The following is a 19,727-nucleotide window of genomic DNA, read 5'->3' as shown; positions in this document are numbered from 1 at the left end:
GGGTATGGACGGGTGAAATTCTATGTCCGTTTTCTGCTGATATATACATATATATATATTTGTTTACCTCTATCTAAGATTACTTCTTATGATCTGCTTCCTATCTCACTCAGTCCTTGAAAGTTGTCTTACACCCAAACAAAATGATACCACCATCTAGAACTATCCGAGTGCTCCACTAGAACGTAACACCCCGAACCGACTGAGGTGAAAGGCACATGCATCTTCCCTTGACAGACCTTGGCGCCATTCAGTCAGTAACGATTAGAATTTACATATCTTTTTCTCACTGTCCACGAACACTAAGTACTGATCCACTGGCCGGTCCATTCAATACTACTATGTCTATCTTAGGTCAGTGCTTCCGGAGTTGCACCCTTTCATCCTTTACCTGGTCTTCAGATATTATGTAAATCAATTCAATTCAATTTGCATCATACTCACCATCCATCCAGAATGACCGAATAGAATAAGAACAGATATTTTCAGAACATTAGAAGTGGATACTGCGGGAAAACTTTGATCTTTAACCTTTGAAATGCCCCTTATTTTCAATCATTTTCTTCATTGTAGATGTAGGTCAATGTAGATTTAACTCAAGACATGCTTCTGACACCCCATTTTAAATTATTACATTCAATAATGTTGTCGGGTACCTTCAAATGTTTAGATTCCAGTAGTCTTTCAGCTGCATTCCTAGATTAAGCCTTGGGAAATATAGTTTGAAAACTTCAGAAATATTTGTAGGTGAAGTCCTTTATAGCTCCGAGACCCATGTATAGTTATATCGTAACTGGAAAGTTCAGTACATGTATCATGTAAACAGCCCGCTATACACGATAGCTCTTGCCATCTAATCCCATATTCTCTAAAGTACAGGATACATGGGCGGAGAGTCTGAAAACCTTTTATACTCAATCCTGCCATTCTTCTAGTCTGCCATTTAGACACTCAGTGAAGCAGAGAAACTGCTCTGACTGCCAATAACAGTACATGTATGTACATTAAAAACTGCGCCACCAAACCTATTATGAAACCAAGACTAATATTCGTGGATCGCGTTCAACTTTGGTGACGTTCCTCAAAGAGTAAAACTTTAAGATAACATCTGAACATCGCTGTTCCCAATCGAAGTAATGTACATGTGAAAGATTGCATTCACAATCTCCTTACACGATCAAGATGTTGCTTTCAATGTGACATTACCATAACTCAACCTGATGTTGAAAGTAGACCTCAATAACACGTATTGGCAACGTTAGGGAGAAAATGGCAGGATATAGTGTTGGCGTGGATATTGCTTTAGATGGGTGTAATAACCGACACCTATAATGGGAGAGTGTAGATTGAAGATCCGGCCAAATGTCATTTTACCCCGGGCTTAAGTATATCATTTGTTTAGTTAGAAGTCGTCGGAAAGGAGATTATCTAGCTAGTCACGTAGGTATAGCCTGACGTTACATACATCTTTACGTAAAGCCTTAGAAATGATATTTGTATGAATGGGACTACGGTGTTTGTGATATTACAAACTACATTTCTGACATTTTATGTCCAATGTGTCGAAGCAATCACGGTGTGAAACCTTATTGCCCTTCATTCAGTTGAACTTTGTCGAATTTCAAAAGTGCTTCTGTAAAATATTGCGTTCTGTACTTGAAAGGATTTCAACTGCAATCCACTATATTGGAGAAGCACTTCAAATTCTTTGCGCAAACTCTTCAACTTCTGCAGTACCAGACGTGTAGAAGAGTGCTCATTATCAGTGAAAGAAGAGGAGCCAAAGAGATATTTTACTAGTCGTGTTTTTTTGTAACAAAGGGAAGCTAAAAAAACAGGCAACATTGAACGTGAATAATTTTCTGAGTGGGATGTATTGAGTGGGTGGCGATGGTTTCTAAGAAAGAGGGTACTTAGAGTTGCTGAACGAGTTTTTGGAGCAGCGAAAAACACGAATGGTTCACAAGCGTAGTGCGAAAATGCTTCGGGAATTAAACTGTTTGAGCATATTTGTGTGTGTGTATGTGTGTGTTTGTGTGTGTGTGTGTGTGTGTGTTTGCGTGCGTGTGTGTGTGTGTGTGTGTGCCTGTGTGTATGTGTATGTGTGTCTGTATATATATATATATATGTGTGTGTGTGTATATATGTACGTGTGAATATGTATGTCTATGTTTGTTTATGTGCGTGCATGTGTATGTGTCTATCTGTCTGTATATATGTGTGTGTGTATGCGTCTATGTGTGTGTGTGAATGTGTGTATGAATGTGTGTGTGTGTGTGTGTGTGTGAGTGTTAAACTGTGTTTTTTGTGTATGCGCGTGTGCGTGTTTAGAATACGAAGTAGGAACAGTATACATACTGTGAAAGTGCTATTAGCGCGTTTGACGTCTAAAAGCGAATGGGAAATGGGAATGTTTAGCTTCAGTTCGTTTTTCCCCAAAGTTATCTACACACTAACACGAACCTTTCATTCGCTCAGTTATGGTTCATATTTCAAAAAGACCCGAATGAATATCATCAAAGATTTATTTTCTAATGATAGGAGACGCTGATTTCCGTTGAATGTATATCCGTTGTGCTGTTGGCACCGGGTTGTCTGATCCAATGTCTGCAACAACATTTGTGGTAACGCTAGCTACAAGATGGCGGAAACCGAACGTAACTTAATCATTGCCGCTGGTACAGGATATTACTTTGAGCAGGTTTCCATGGGATAGGGGGCGCTACCAATGGCTATGATATCATAATGGCGCCAGCGGTCCCCCGAAAGTGCGAAATGGAACGAAATGGAACGAAATGGAACGAAATGGAACGAAATGGAACGAAATGGAACGAAATGGAACGAAATGGAACGAAATGGAACGAAATGGAACGAAATGGAACGAACTTAAACAACATATGTAACATTATGAAATGAAATACCAGTAGATAGCGAATTATAAGGAGTAGACCGGAACAGGAAGCATTTTAAATACAGAAGTAAGTGGTAAAATACATAATATTACGTGTTGATGAAAGTTAGACATCCAGGTAGTAAGATACGCCAAAAATAATTACTCAAGCAACTGGATAAGACAGTGGATGCTGTCTGAAACGTCTGACTGTTTCAAAACTTTATCCAGTTGCTTGAGTAATTATTTTTGGCGTATAATATTACGTGTTTTATTTCTTGAATCAATGTGATAATATTAAATACAACGTTTTTGTCGCGTTTGTGTGGCTAGATTCTTCCCTAAAAATGGAGGCGCCGCGTGCAAAGAGATCCGCCGCTCTTCCTTGTGTACCAACGATCTGCAAATGAACTGCTGCAAATAGCGGGGAAAACAAGCAAACGGAAATGAGTATCGAAGTTAGGACTAGATTATACAGAAGTTGGTGGTAACATTGCATCTCCAAGAGGGCATGAGGCAAGCGTAATCTTATTATGTATACAGCTAGCGTGTTTGCGTGTTGTGTGAACCGTGAAATACAGGTCCTGCTCGTTCACACCCTCCCTTTGTTTTGTCGTGAACAAGGAAGCAGAAATGTCTCCAGAGTTTTGAATGGAGTGTGAAATGTGTGAAATTGGTGACGCAGCGCAGAGCTTCATTTGCATATCATAAACGGAGGGGCCCATTCCCCGTCAGGGGTCTGACTTTGAGCCGAACAATTGGTTGTATAAAAATCGTTGTTGCGGAGATATGCATATGCTACGTACTAGTTATGGACTAAAACCGTATGTAAATAACTGGAAAGTCGGAGTTTGATTCAACCTGTCGGTAGCACGACCACAGTTCCGTCGAGCTGGCAACAATGGCGGTTTATTTGTATGCGGGGCTTCATTTGGGGGAGAAGAGTTCCGTCCCGCAACACGCAAGCACGCTGTATAAATAATAAAATAACGCTTGTCTCATGCCCTCTTGGTGAATTATGAGATGAAATGTTACCACTAACTGTATAATCTAGTCCTAACTTCGATACTCAGTTCCGTTTGCTCGTTTTCCCCGCTATTTGCCGCAGTTCATTTGCAGATCGTTGGTAAACGAGGAAGAGCGGCGGCCGGATCTATTTGCACGCGGCGCCTCCATTGTTAGGGAAGAATCTAGCCACACAAACGCGACAAAAACGTTGTATTGAATATTATCACATAGATTCAAGAAATAAAACACGTTATATTATGTATTTAACACTCACTTCTGTATTTAAAATGCTTCCTGTTCCGGTCTACTCCTTATATTGGTATTTCATTTCATAATGTTACATATGTTGTTTTAGTTCGTTCCATTTCGTTCCATTTCGTTCCATTTCGTTCCATTTCGTTCCATTTCGTTCCATTTCGTTCCATTTCGTTCCATTTCGTTCCATTTCGTTCCATTTCGCACTTTCGGGGGACCCTGGCGCCAGTGTAGACCTTATCTTGTGCAGTCTTCTTTGGAGCTTTCTTTAAAAACCTTTTTGAAGCAGACAGTTAATACCTGTCTTAACACAAAGTCATGGTGACTTTCATTTTGAAACCTATCTTGAAAACTAATTGATTCATATTGGGTTGCCCGTACGTTTGGAAAAGTCATTCATTTCGGATACAGCGTACTTGTTATTAGATAATGAGAGAGCGAAGGCGACTCGAGTTATATTCCCCCCCCCCCAACGTTTTGCTGGGATCCGCGTAATATATGTTTCTTACGTTCGATACGTTGGACCTTTAAGGAAATGTACGTGTATGCTTGCGTGCCTTGGCTTAGTGTCGTCAATACGGCGTCAACATGTGCGCACACCTTACCATGTACCTAGACATTCAGAACCTTAATTGATCATCACTGTTCATTAGTACTGCGAAATGATCCCAATGTAATAATAGATGCCAGGCTTAGTAATTGCTACTCTCCAAGCAGAGGAGTGGGTCCGGCTGGTTTTGGACGTGTTATTAATTAATATGTATTTTTGTCGGGTTTTTATACTTTGTCAAGTTTTTTCTGTCTCTATAACACACATGTGGGTAAAAAAAAACATGACAAAGTAGAAATCCCGACAAAAACGCCTAAAACACGTCAAACACCAGCCGGACCATATCCTCTGCTTGGAAAGTAAAAAATTGCGGCGTTTTCAATAGCTACCTTTTGGCTGAATATTCTATCATGAATGCTTCATTTAGCCACCAGACAGGCACAAGAATTGACGTTCATTGCACGGTGGGCGTTAGCCTTGAAATCATTCTCATCGAGCTAGGGTGTTTTGTCGGCCACAGTTCGACTAAGCACTGGTCTATTGCTATCAGCTTATATGTCCAGCCGGTCTTTATAAACCAACCCTGTAGAAACTGCCGGCGTGTGCTAACAATCTGGGCGGTCAGGCAACACTCCCAGCACCGTAGTCGTAGACATTCCGGCAATCTCACGATAGTATGACAGCATATGGTTACCAAGCCGGGTGGGCGTTCGAATATACCCATTTACCATTGCTTAGAAATTAAGTCGCCATTGTCTGCTTTACTTTATCTACCCCTCCGCCAATATTAAGGAGCAGTGTCTCAACGCAATATTACCTGGTACAAAAAGAAACAGTTTCAGACAATGATAAATTAAGAAAACTGGTCTATTTGATAACCGTATATTATGCAATGCTTTTTCGCTATTATCGGTGACAATGTCACAGACGTCGCCTAGCGGAAATGCTGGGTATGCGCAACAAATGAGTCCCAACTATCGAAAATGTTAGGTAATTTGGTAGAAAAGCACAGTCTCACCATGGAATTATTAAGTGCTTATAAGATAGCAGTCTGAAATTATGTATACATTAAAGTGCAAATTGGAAACATCTTATTAAATCTATCTGTATACGTTATCATTTATGCAAAGTGGTGCTTGACATTTTGACCTGCTGAAAGTCTTACGTAATTTGGCAACTAGAAGCACTTGCGATGGACAATAGCTGGTCCGGACTCGTCGTACTCTTGTTTTGTGATCCACATAGTCTGGAATGTTGACAGAGAAGACAGGATTGATCCACCGATCCACACAGAGTACTTCCTCTCGGGAGGTGCGATGATCTTGATCTTCATGGTGCTGGGTGCCAGGGCGACTATCTCTTTCTGCATACGGTCCCCGATACCCGGGAACATGGTGGTACCCCCGGACAGCACGGTGTTGGCGTACAGGTCCTTACGGATGTCGATGTCGCACTTCATGATGCTGTTGTAGGCTGTTTCGTGGATTCCCGCCGACTCCATACCTGAATAACACAACGAAAATATTGATATTAATATCCGTTGCATTGTATTGTACATGTGTTACATTATAGTTTGCGCCACATCAAAAGGTATCTCTTCATGCTCTGTAGCATATGTTAGTTAATCTTAAAAACAGATGTTGGAAGTCAAATCATTACCTTTTTCTGTGCAATTATAACAAAAACGGAGATAGAGAAAAACGTGAAGAATTTGACTTCTAACGTCTGGTTGGAGATTACAAAATCAATCGCTAATAGATGCATTTTGGCAATAAATATATCAATAAACATCAATATAAATCAACTTAAACTGACAGATAATAACAAAGTTAGCTAAAGTAACACTACTACAAAAAGATAGTACGAGCATCATATCTGTACTATAATAAAGAAATAAGATGAGAGGTCTACAATTTAAGTTTGTCATTCATGATTCAGTACTTAGTTGTATCTTTAATTTTTGTTCTTGAAAGGCACAAATCATCTTTATTCATCGCAACTGAACTAGCTGTCCTTGTTTTTCAGAAGTGCATTGTTTACCATGTAGTATGTCGACATTTTCCTGAATGAAAAGAATAAAATGAATTTAAGAAAAATTATGAAAGATAAAAAAAAAATAATAATAACATTTGCCTCACCAAGAAAGGAAGGTTGAAAGAGGGCTTCCGCACAGCGGAATCTTTCATTGCCGATGGTGATGACTTGCCCGTCTGGTAACTCGTAACTTTTCTCAAGAGACGTGGACGTAGCTGCCGTCATCATCTCCTGCTCAAAGTCGAGGGCGACGTAAGCCAGCTTCTCCTTGATGTCACGGACGATTTCACGTTCAGCTGAAAGTTATTATTGCACATCTTTATCAAGTCGCAAGAGGTTGCTCGTAGTTGGTCGAACCAAAATACACACAACGGTTATCTCCGCGGAAAGGATTTTCAGTGTAGATGATACGAAATATGAGTTCAAGATATTGAAGTGTTCGGTTAAATTATCCTTTGAAAATGAAACCCAATGTTTTTCTTTAGAGTCGCACTTCAATCCAACAAATTGTCCCGACGGTTTACATCCGTTATTAAACCATTTACAACATGCACTGAAAAGCAAACTTTAGGAGCAAACTAGTACCGGTGGTTATAAAGGAATATCCCCTGTCGCACATGACTCTCACAAGGTAGTTTGACAGCTCTCTGCCGGCTAGGTCCAGTCGCAGAATGGCGTGGGGGAGGGCGTACCCCTCGTAGATCGGCACCACGTGTGTTACACCATCGCCCGAGTCCAGCACCAGACCCGTAGTCCGACCAGACGCGTACAATGACAGAACGGCCTGGATGGCTATGTACATGGCCGGCGTGTTAAACTGCTCGAACATGATCTGAAGTATAGGAACAACATCGTTCTATTCAATTAAATCTAAACAATTTTTGTTGTAATGCTAGCATTATATGCAATATTGCATTATATATATTAATACATATACATTTTGAGTAAACTATCTCTTAATAGATACGGAGGATGCCACAGCCTCCATCATACATTATCATAAAGCCAGATGTCATTGCCCAATCAGAAGGCTAGATTTAAGCTAGGGTCATACTTTACTCATATTGACCCTATTCTACGGGTCATTTTTCTTCATAGATTGATCAGCTGTTTAATACATGGTTTCTATTAATATTGGTCAAAGTTTTTGAAACGTTATCATTACAGTGGAAGGTGCTGTTTTATATTCGATTCTAGGGAACGTTCTGATATAGACAGACTTGTGAAAGCACCGTGCTAATTGAATTCAGCAATGGTAAAAAGTAAATACAATTAAAATCAAGAGTAAATCCTGCATATAACAACATTAATGTTATTGCTAACCTGCCCCCTATTTTACACATGGTACAGCCCTCAAAGAAAACAAAGCAGTCATCTGTGGCGTGTTTGATGTACATGTATGCTAATGGCTAAATGATAATAACGGTTATGACCCACTTTCCCTCGGGGTATACCGTGTGATTAGGCATGGTCAGTTCCTGTAACCACCGTATAAACTGCTGGGGTCGCAAAGGTCATTTACCGTACATTGAACCCTCTACTTGTCGAGTCTGTGACGTCATAGACAGAGAAGAAGTCGGTTCATTCCTGGCGTCGCTCTTTCAGAGATTCAGGTAAGCCAAATCCTCTTTGTTGGCAACGACACTTAGATATATATTTTTCTTATTGAATTATACCAATACATTAAACCTGTACAGATGTAAGGGTTAAGAAACTGTTGTTTACTCCCTTCTTCTTGTTGTTGAAATAAACCTTTAAAAAGTCTAAAAATGATTTGTCCATGTCTATATGACACTGACAGAGCTGACAATGCATAGTGATGTTTTATGGCTAGTTCACGTCGCTACTCCTTACCTGTGTCATTTTCTCTCTGTTGGCTTTAGGGTTTAGCGGAGCCTCTGTCAGTAAGGTGGGGTGTTCCTCCGGGGCGATACGCAGCTCGTTGTAGAAGGTGTGGTGCCAGATCTTCTCCATGTCGTCCCAGTTGGTAACAATACCGTGCTCGATCGGATATTTGAGGGTAAGAATTCCCCTAAACAAGACGATATGACAAGAAAATATATTATAATCAGACATCAAAAGAAGATTATTTAGAAATGCTGTTACGCTATTATTTTTACATTGTGCCATTTTATGCTCAACAACGACGTGGTCACATCCGCATAGGCCGCCCTACGAATTTGATGCTGTAGAATTTTCAAGTAGGCTCTGAAGGAACGAACCGCCTACAGGGATCTAAGACAGCCTTTTCCGCTTCAGGACGGTTGACTTTTTCAGGACAAATCCCAATAGTACCATCAATTTGAGATCGTACGATGATCCTTGACGTACATAACTGGGCCTTTACTACAGTTACTAAAAACACTAAAAACAAAACAATTAATAATAAAAAGGAATGCAAATAACAATAAAATCTACCTTTTCCCCTGTGCCTCGTCACCGACATAAGCGTCCTTCTGTCCCATACCGACCATGACGCCCTGATGCCGTGGCCGGCCCACTATGGAAGGGAACACGGTCCTAGGCGCGTCATCCCCCGCGAAACCCGCCTTACACATCCCAGAACCATTATCTACCACCAGAGGGGTAGCCTCGTCACCTTCATCGTCCAACATTGTGATCGAATTAAAGTTCTAAATTGGGGAGGGGGCTGTGTGGAAAAAGATATAGCATACATTTTAGTATTTGAGTTCATTTGAACGTCTCGCTAGGGCACTAAACATGTGCATATCTGAAGTGTTTCAAAAGTCGCAAACTTATTTAGATTTCTTTAAACTTCTTTCAATTCATATATTTTCATCTCCTAACCATAGCTTTATATTTAGGTGACCCCTTAGTTTTGAACAAAAGGCTTTTCGTGAATTTGATTTGACAAAGTCTACACAACGTGCACAAAACATAGTATAATACAACGTGGAAACCAAAATGACCGAAAAAAACAAGAATTTAACACTAAAAACGGAACAAGGAGAAAGCCTACCTCTAGAATGGACGCCGTCGATATTTCTAAATCTCTTGTCTTTTCGTCCTACTTTTATACCCTAACAACGTTTATACAGGAGTTGAAGAAACCAATGGGGAAATAATCAAATCCATCAGTTCCTAGAATCGTTGACCGCCGGGCTATTTTGAAATTCCATATATGGTGAAGCATTCATAAGCGAGAGTTTAGCTGTGAAAACAAAAATGTTGAAAATGCTGCGACACTTGCTGCGCATGATGTCATTGTCAGCAGCTAATTATAGGGGTCAAGGGGACGACGTTTTGAGGATGTGTCATTGTCTGTGTATCTAGCAGAGTACAAAATCAAAACTCACTTCATATGATTTTTAAGTAATATTAACCATTTAACGGCACGTATATATTAAGTAAGTCACATTTATGAACTGTTGTTTTCTATAGCTAGCATATAATAAATAAAATACCACCAAAAGTATGGGATCTAGGAGGAAAGATATGTCATATTATATGTTACAGCTGAAAACAAATGCGGTGTCCAGTTTGCATGGATTTTTTTTTTTAATTCTTGTCTATTTTTATTATTTCTGCCTTTGCAAATGAGCCAAACAAGGCAAGGAAAGAGAAAACCTTAGTGGATATACGACTCTGTTAAAGAAAAGTGTTCGGCAAGTTTGTTCAAGAATTTCTTTATCTGGGACAATAATGCCCATATCATAGTTAAACAGTCCAAAATTAAAATTCAAACCCATACTAGACTTGTTCATTTTGCATATTCAAATCTCTTCTATAATTGTATCACACTCAACAGTTTCACTAGGTTTTAAGTACATGTACAGTATCAATCGGTAGATTTTGATCGCATTCCCTGTACAGTGAATGATCCTCTTACGACATGATACTGTTATGTCACCCCAGCTGTTAGGAAAATGGCTACCAGTCTGACGCGTGCCCATCGGTTATTGTTGTTTCAGTTGCACTTGTAGATCGGTGCGGCAGCGCGTATCGGGTCACAGCTGTTGTTATTGACTCTCTAAAGACTGTTTCAACGTAAAACTTGGTATGATCATGTGTTCAGCTTCTAAAGCTGGACATTGCGAGATTCGTGCCAAGGATGAGCGAAAGACGGGCCAATCACTGAAGATCTCGTGATGTCTCGAGCCAAGATGTCGCGCTGTGCGAGATTTTGCACAGCCTGCAAATTTTCGCATGTGTTGTGCGTCTATCTTTCTGTTTGATAATTTTTTAAGAGGTGGCAGCTCATATTATGCCGAGAGCAGAGCAGCCTGGCGAGCCCTATGCACGTCTGTAGCCGCCATGCATCAGACACTGATGCCTGCGAATGATTGATTGATTGGCAGCTCACTTTTACATGTATGGTCGGAATATAATGTTGCGGTACCAATTGTCGTCCATTTTATTCAAAACGTCATGTTGTTATGTTGAAAATGCACGAACAGAAAAATATATAGCTATCGTGCTAGCTTTTTGAAAAATGATGAAACACGCGGTGTCGAATTACATGTAAAATTACGGCTTCAGGAGCTCTATTTTGTCGCTGTAGAAAACCTATTTCATAGATTTGCAAAAATGAGAATCATGACTTAAGACCACAAATGCCGTTCCTAATTGCTCATTGGAAGTGGTTTTTGCATAATAAACCTCGACTTGCGGACATGCCCCATAGTGGACGATGATATTTGATAGCGGTAACAAAATAGTTACCGTTTCGATCTCGAGCTCACTGCATAATATAAATCAATGCAGCAAAGCTCTAGATGTACTGCATGACGTAGCGCTGAAAGGACAGGATGTGGGTGGAACAGACATGTCAAAGTTTATCCAAAGTTCACTATGGCTCCATTTTGTTTTCCTCAACTTCCTTTAGATTAACTATCTAAAATCATGAGTTTGACGCGGAATGATACAGTCCATTCTGTTACTATCGTCCCAAGCATCCTAACCTTGTCTACAAACTAAAATGCTCAATGTCGCCTTGGATTGAAACCATGCTCCCGGTAAAAATACTCGCTTGCTGACTATTACACGTTTTGATAGTCTGTTGTTTGTAGTCTCAAAGACGGCCGTATTCGTTTGCTGTAACACGGAATAATACCGTCCATTCTGTCACTATCATCACAAGCATCCTTGCCCTCAAACTGACGAAGTCTATGTCGCTTCGGTTTGGAACCGTACTACCGGTAGAATACTCGCTTTCTGACTATTATACGTTTTGGTAGTCTGTCATTTGTGGTCTCAAAGACGGCAATATGAGCTGGTTGTAATACCCCTATCCCGCCCCTTTCTCTTGTCATTATAATGGTTCTCTCCCTTAGGGCATGTTGACCAGACAATATATCAGTCAGGTGTGACCGAAGAAAGCTCATTCAGGCCTGCTACACCTGTCGGAGTAGACTGGACAAACCTCGGCTCAGCGAACTCACCGAGACAACGTTAAAACATGGCGGGCTTCCCAACCATATTTCTGCTGTCGTCCCTCATGTGTTACGGACTGGTCTCGCCGTTTAGTGTTGTTGATGAGGAGGACCTTATGAAGCTTAAGTCAGGACCACCGCTGAAGATTGCAGCTTTCAACGTCCAGGTCTTCGGGCTCCGGAAAATGAGCAAGCCAGAAGTCGTCGAGACGTTGATCAAGGTGGGTATCTTATGCAGTGTAGTTGGTTTCGTTGTTATTTTGCTACTTGTTTGCGATGCATTGCAGTATTGTACGGTGTGTAGCTGAATTGGATCGAGATTGAGTTAGCAACTAATATCCTGATACAGATAAATAAACCGATACAACTGACCAAGGCTGGACGAGTGTCAAGCTCCACCGGTCAGTCTGAATCTCTAGCATGTGGCTAAAAAGTATGCACATTTTTCATTTAGCGATTAGACATAGTGGTCTGCTTTCTTTAGCTTTTATTGTAGCTTAGCTCAGCAAATAAGCGTCGACGCGCACGAAAATTTGTCCATTACCGTTTTCAATCATATTCATATTCTTTTTTTTTTAAACTGACTTTATCTATTATTTTGACTTACATGAACGTTGTAGAAAACTATTCCCACTAGTACAAGTACTTAACTAGTCGATTTAATGTCTAAAGCATTCTCATACACGTCAAAGACTTCATTGTGTTAAAAAGAATTTTCGTCCCTTTTCTTAAACAGACCCTCCCACCTTTTCCTCTACAGGTTTTCTTTTTTGATATGTATTATTTGTAGGTACATTTCATTTCACACTTTTCCGTCGCTATAAGCCACTGAAAGCAGGTGCAAACATAAAATCTTCACAGGGGTCAAAATATGTGGTCTTTCCAGTTGGAATTATAGACTGTAATGTTTATATACATTGGGATTTTCGTACGTTGCCAACTGTAATGCTCTGAATTCCTAACATAGCCCTGCCCAGTCACCCGTATGTTACGTAAACTCCTGTGACACTCTCCGCTATTTCTACAGCCGGTCAGCTGTACAAAACATTATGATTAGATAACCTATAGCTATAGATTTAATCTTGTTTCTTTCTGTGACAATAGCTTCTTATATCCCGGACTGCTAAAATATGGAACTCTCTTCCTGGGGAGTGCTTCTCCCACAGAAACAACCCACAAAGCTTCAAAACAAATTCACACGGCTATCTCCTTACGTCTTTTACTTGGTTCAGTAACTAGTAGTGGCGAACACTGGCCTTGAACCGAGACATACCGTTAAACCAATCATTGATGATTTTCTCTTCAGATAATCCGCAGATATGACATCATTGCGATTCAGGAGATTCGGGATAGTTCTCAGACCGCCTTTCCCACTTTGCTAGCTAAAGTGAACAAGTGAGTATTATCTCCCTTTTTTCTTGGTGGGAGGGGGGGTACTTCTTTACAATTCTTAGCAGCGTTGCATCGTTGCCTAGGATATTCCTTTGCCTGTCAGAAAAATGAAGACAAACATAAGCAAGTGCAAAAAACACTATCCATAATTACAAGTTGTCACTTTATCTATAAAAAGCAAAATACATAATGAAACGTTTTCCTTACAGTAATGTTAGTTCCTTCTAAGGAGCTTTTACACACTTAAATGGTAAAAAACGTCTTGGTCCTTTAGGCCATTACGACTTGTGATGTTCCATTGTTATGTAGAATCCATATCAGTCAAAATAGGTCATAAAAACAAAAGGTGTTATATCATTTAGTCGTCTGACTCGTCTTAAAACATGTCATTTGTCTACACATAATTAAGTTGGTGAGGCATTTGATTGTTATGCAAAACAAGGTGACATTTTGGGGTTCCGCATCAAGTAATAATGTAAGAATTAGGTCGTCTGACTGGTTAGCTTAACCCAAATATGTATGATTATCTTGCAGTCTATCTATACTGTGCTGGAAGTGTTTTTGTAGGAAGTGTCATTTTGGCCTGGGGCTCGTAATTGTTCCGGTCAGGAACAGGGCCAAACTGATGATACCCCGATAACCTTACCGGTCCATCCGGCTTGTTGTTATCAGTATCGTACAACCTACTCACCATTTCCTGCCTGAATATATGTTACGAGGATCACTCAAAGAGATAACGACCACGTCTTTAGTTATCTAGCATCCATTTTATCGTGGATTGGGTGGACTCTCTTTGGGGCAATAGGGGTTAACCGCCGCCCGGGACAACTTTGGCACACGGTAGTAGGTTGATGGGGCCAATAGACCCCTTTCCAAATACCGCGGCCATTTTGAATCTAGCGCGAGCGCGCATAATTCGAGCGCGGGAAAAGTAAACAAACGGTAAGCGGTAAAGCTTTGCAATGGCGTCCCCAATAGAAAGCAGTGTTGAGTCATCTTCTGCGGCGAGATGTTCTCCTCTTCGGTGAAATCCATCGATATATGTGCATGGCACAAGTAGATAATATTGTTGTGGACACTTGGACTCGATATCGGCTAGTAAAATTGTGAATTTCGGCCACTTTTCCACAGTTCCTGCCGGGCTGTTGAGCGCGCGTTACAGTGATAGAATGCTAATATGTCTACACTGCGTGCTTGTAGTTTCCCTAATAATGCTAGCTAGAGTCGAGAAAAAATCCCACAAAACATATACTCCAAAACATATACTCCAACCGGGTAAAACTACTACCGTGTTCCATATAGTTGATCGGAGCGACAGAGAGCTAACCCCGAAGAGCGCCTGCCTAACGCACGATAGACTGCATACTTGTAGATGTGAAATAGTTACGTGTATCCAAAGATACTGCTAGGTATGCTGTATAACCTATGTATATATATTTGTGGTCGAATATATCAAGTCTCATCTACAGCCTTTTTTAAGTTCTTTAAAATAAACTGTATGTCATATACTCATTATGGATAAATACCTTATCATAACTCTAGGATGTAATGAAGTGATGATATACATAATGTTCTAATATCACTTCTCTTTGTGTGTTTCTGAAGTGGTCTAGCACCAGACCAGACGTACAAAAGTATCGTCAGCGCAAGACTTGGCCGGACCGCCAGCAAGGAACAGTACGGATATATATACAAGTAAGGAGGAAGCTTCACATGTTTAGTAGTTTTATACTTTTATAAATGTTGTATATCCCGCTACCCAGCCGACCTTGGCAAAAACTTTCCGACACTAGCTTCTTTTAGAGTGGACCACTGGCAAGGGACATACAGATTTCGATCTGATATCTAAGTAATGCAAACGTTATACAATCGTTCTCCAGTATGTTCACCTCATTTCTGTCGCAGCAGAAAGTTGTGCTTGTATGATGCATATCTGTTTAAAAATGATGTTGAAAACATAATGTTAGAAATACCAGTGTCCTGATGTGCAGGTACTAGGTAGTTTTCAACGCAAAACTGAATTTGTTGGATCATTTGGGTCAAAATCAATTTTTGAAATCATTTTGTTGGAAAATCATAAACAGAAAATGAAATTCATAAGAAATATTTTCCTTTTTTCTAATATCAGAGTATCCACAAAACAAAACCAGGTGTATAGAAATATACTATTACTACAGTACCAGTGAGAACTTCCCGCTTTGAGTTTGGCCAGTTTTTAGTAACATATGCATGTTTTACACTAGACCCAGCCGAGTGAGTGTCCGTGACTCCTACCATTACGACGACGGTCCAGAGGCTGTCGGGGGGTCGAAGAATCCCAAAGATGCCTTTCAACGCGAGCCTTTTATTGTCCGTTTCTCAGCTCCCGATACAGGTAATGTGTAATATATCAAAATTATAATCAAGAAATCAAAGAAATCATAACTGAAACTTCGTAAAACATATTCAAATAAACTAGATGCTAGATGTCTTGTTTCCTTCGCCGAGATGAGTTTAATTTCATTTAATGTTATTATGTTCTTATTTTCCACTGATTAAAGATACCGGATGCCACATTTTTTCTGAGACGTTTGACCGTTACAAAACTTATCAAGTTCCTTGAAAAACGTTTGCCTACTATTATTATTAGACGTCCAACCTTCTTAAACATTATTTTCGTTTGTTTTGTTTCCGTTTTTACTAGATAGCAGTGAGAACGTTAATCGCGTTTATCAGGAAAAAATAACAATTCAGACAATAAATTGTAATTATTAAACCATACAGAATACACTGCATTGCATCAAGAATAAAAAGTTTTTCAGAGATAAACGTTTCTACATTTCCATCTCTTCAGTGATAAGTGACTTTGCCATGGTGGTCATTCACACATCTCCACGAGACGCCGTCAAGGAGATTGACCATCTGACCGACGTCTACGATGACGTTGTCCAAAAATGGGGTCTTAAGGTACACATTTACATTTTAGTCGATTTTGACCTCGGGTCGTCGAATGGTCTTTCTTTCTCGTTTTGGATACTAATACATGCTCCAGAAATTTCACAGCATAGACATAATTTTCTAAATCAAACATTAGTACAATAACAAAGAAATGCCCCAGCCATTGGTAGTCATATAAAGAAATGTTTATTGACACAAAAAGGACAGCGAATTTCCTAAGGTCTACAACATCTATGCATTCAACATACAAAGAATTAAGTGAAGTAATCTATACATATTGTATATGGACATAAATATATCAACATGTTGAGTCTAACGTACCATTTACACAATTGGTTTTAAGATCTAAACATAGAAAACAGGAGCCTCTAGGTAAGATGATGTTCGTGACTTGAGACTCATAATGCCACATACGTCACTCAAAATTTCAATCAATTTTCTCTTTCTACAGGATGTTATCATCACTGGCGATTTCAACGCCGGATGTAGTTACGTCACCAAGTCCGAATGGGCCGATATCCGCCTCCGACACGACCCGAGGTTCACCTGGCTCATCGGCGATGACGTGGACACAACTGTGGCAAAATCCGACTGCCCATACGATAGGTACGGTACTACCGTGGTCGACAGGTACAATGAGCAACACAAACCTACTTTGGGTGTGCACACACCTACTTTAGATGCGCGCACACCCACTTTGGGTGCGCACACACATGCTGTCCAATTTCATATTCCATCATGGTAAATGTCCAGGAACAAAAAGCGCCTCCCAGCGAGAGTTCTTGGTACAACATTTTCCATACGTTATGCTAATATCAATGCTAAATCTATAATTTGATAACTGAGTCATGGAATCCAACCCTATGAGAGTCATAATCAAAACCACGAATCCAAAATTTAAGAATATTGAAGTAACGATGTAATCCATTAAACCAAAATCAGAGACCATTATAATTAAAACTTCTTCGAATCTTCATCGAAAGTTCAAGACCATCAAGAATTATGTTTTTAAGCCTTTGATCTAAAATATCACAATGGAATACAAAAGGATAAAAGTACAATATGTTAAGGGAAGTCAAATGTCATTCCATTTTTTTCAGATTCGTGCTTGCAGGAGATCTGATGATGAAATCTTACGTACCAGGGAGTGCAAAGCCATTCTATTTCGACCAGGCTTATTCCTTGAGCCAAGAACAGGTATCATTCATACACAATTTATGTTTCTTAGCCAAACGGAGCGAAGCATCGTTTCTAGATGACTGTACGTGGTTAAGAGATGTCCAATGCCATGCATCCTTATTGTTGCTATCTTATAGACATGCCCAATTGATTTTTAGTTTCTTCAGATGTCAACCTATAGCTAACTACAGTCAGTTTGTTTACTTGTCTGCTTGTTGTTTTATCAGACCGAAGACGTCAGTGACCATTACCCCATAGAAATGGAGCTGTACGGAAAAGGTATGTATAGTCTGATACATCAACGATTCCCTTTGTTTGCTACATAAATATTAAATATTACAAGCTAAACAGAACTTTCCTAAAGAATGCACTGAAATTTAGAAGATTAATTTGGTTATATTGAGATAACCATTTCTTCTGCACCAGCTGAAGTGTGCGGTGATGATGTTGATGATGATGATAATAATGATGATGATGATAATGATAATTTCTTTTTTACAGCAAAGGTTGGTGGGAATGTCGATGACGTCGAATCCCTCCTGTCAATCACCGTCTCTGACCCTGAGGCCAAAGTCAATGACGTCGACAACCACATCATGCTCTTGACTGAATACCTCGAAGGTTTCAAGGTACGGTAACTAATTTGAATAACTGTTGAATGCGTGTCTCTTGTACTCAATATGCAAATGAAAATATTGATTTTAATGTAGTAAACACATTTTATTCTCTACTGCCGAGCGCTTACTGTGATGTCCCACGTCTTTTTGATTTTGGTTTTTGTATGAATAAATGTTTCCCTCCTTGAGGCGTCGCCAAAAACAAAGGGAATGACGTGTTGTTTACGTCATTGTTACTGCAGACAAACAACTTGTACACATCTTCTGGTGACGTCGCCCTTCTATCGGCCACCAAGACCGGCTTGACCAGCGAAGCTGCATCTAAAGAACTCCTAGCACTGAAGGAGATTCTGAAATTCATATCAGGGGCCATGTTTGACATCGCTCGAATGCAGATCACTCCAAACGATAAAGACTTGGCCATGACAATCACGTGTGACGTTGTAAAAGGAGGTTGCAAAGTTACAGTCGCTGAGAAAACGCTTTAAACTTCAGTACAAAGAAACCCACTAGACTGTAGCAACAGTCTGTCAGAAAACCTTTTAAAACTGAAGTAGCAGTTCCCGAGAAAGTCCTCTAAACTGTAGTAACCGTTCTAGTGATAGTCTCTTAGAAAGCTCACAAAACTGTATTAAAAGTCTCTGAGAAAACCCTTTAAAACTGAAGTAATCTAACGGTCTCTGAGAAAATCCTTTCAATTGTAAGTTGTAACATTCTCTGAGAAAAACAAACCGAACTGTAATGACAGCTTTTAAGAAAGCCCATTAAACTGTTGCAACAGTTTCTGAAAAAAAACGATAAACTGTATCAAGAGTTTCAGAGAAAACCCACGAAACTGCATGTACTTCACACAGTGAGGTTTAGGTTTTTATGTCTGCATTCAGAAAATTTTCGACTATTCAGGGTGATGCTATAACCACTATTTTGGTTCAAGCTCTAGTATGTATCTTTGGTGTTCAAATATACTTTGCGTATTTATATTTCCAAACAAATCTATATGTAGCTGCAAATCGGCCTCTCATTCAAGTTAGTTTTTGTTGGTGGAGTAATGGTGGAGTGCAGAAGAACGAAGTCAGAAAATGATATCATCATTTTTCTCCACAAAATAACAAAACATAAGCATATGTTGTTAGATACAAGTTACATTCATGTACGTGATTGTACAATCTGAAGGAAAGCTAATGTTATACATGTTGTACACTTTTCTATTGCTGCAATATAGAGACATTTCGCTTATGACGCTCTTGTGACATTTCTCTTTCTTCACATTCTTTATATAAAAAATTTATAAAAACTCTTAACTCGGGTTCTTAATCCACACTGCTAAGATACCAGAGGCCACTACTTACTTATCCTCTTCGTCCCTTCTGAGACATAAGACTATGACTTCTTCCCTCCATCTGGATCTGTCCTGTGCCAGTCTTTCAGCAGTTCTCCAGGACAGACCCATGGCCGCCAGGTCGTCCAGAGGC

At 39.8% G+C, this 19,727-nt stretch overlaps 2 protein-coding genes across 2 annotated transcripts; one reads left to right on the top strand and one right to left on the bottom strand.

Moving 5' to 3' along the window:
* Positions 1–5,768: 5,768 nt before the first annotated feature.
* On the bottom strand, positions 5,769–9,387 carry LOC136448571 (actin, muscle-like). Its single transcript, XM_066448187.1, has 5 exons — positions 9,156–9,387; positions 8,592–8,769; positions 7,323–7,569; positions 6,842–7,033; positions 5,769–6,206 (listed from the first exon to the last, which is right to left on the bottom strand). The coding sequence occupies exons 1-5, from the start codon at positions 9,350–9,352 to the stop codon at positions 5,881–5,883; spliced, it is 1,140 nt and encodes a 379-aa protein (XP_066304284.1). The 5' UTR covers positions 9,353–9,387; the 3' UTR covers positions 5,769–5,880.
* Positions 9,388–12,022: 2,635 nt separating this feature from the next.
* Positions 12,023–19,491, top strand: LOC136448453 (deoxyribonuclease-1-like). Its single transcript, XM_066448018.1, has 10 exons — positions 12,023–12,351; positions 13,437–13,525; positions 15,128–15,217; positions 15,766–15,896; positions 16,356–16,468; positions 16,911–17,065; positions 17,560–17,656; positions 17,866–17,917; positions 18,140–18,267; positions 18,498–19,491. The coding sequence occupies exons 1-10, from the start codon at positions 12,157–12,159 to the stop codon at positions 18,741–18,743; spliced, it is 1,296 nt and encodes a 431-aa protein (XP_066304115.1). The 5' UTR covers positions 12,023–12,156; the 3' UTR covers positions 18,744–19,491.
* Positions 19,492–19,727: the final 236 nt, after the last annotated feature.

The sequence above is a fragment of the Branchiostoma lanceolatum genome, chromosome 14 (assembly GCF_035083965.1).
Source record: "Branchiostoma lanceolatum isolate klBraLanc5 chromosome 14, klBraLanc5.hap2, whole genome shotgun sequence".
Classification (NCBI taxonomy): Eukaryota; Metazoa; Chordata; class Leptocardii; order Amphioxiformes; family Branchiostomatidae; genus Branchiostoma; species Branchiostoma lanceolatum.
The sequence above is the reverse complement of the archived record's forward strand: the minus strand, read 5'-3'. Positions and strand labels throughout refer to the sequence as shown.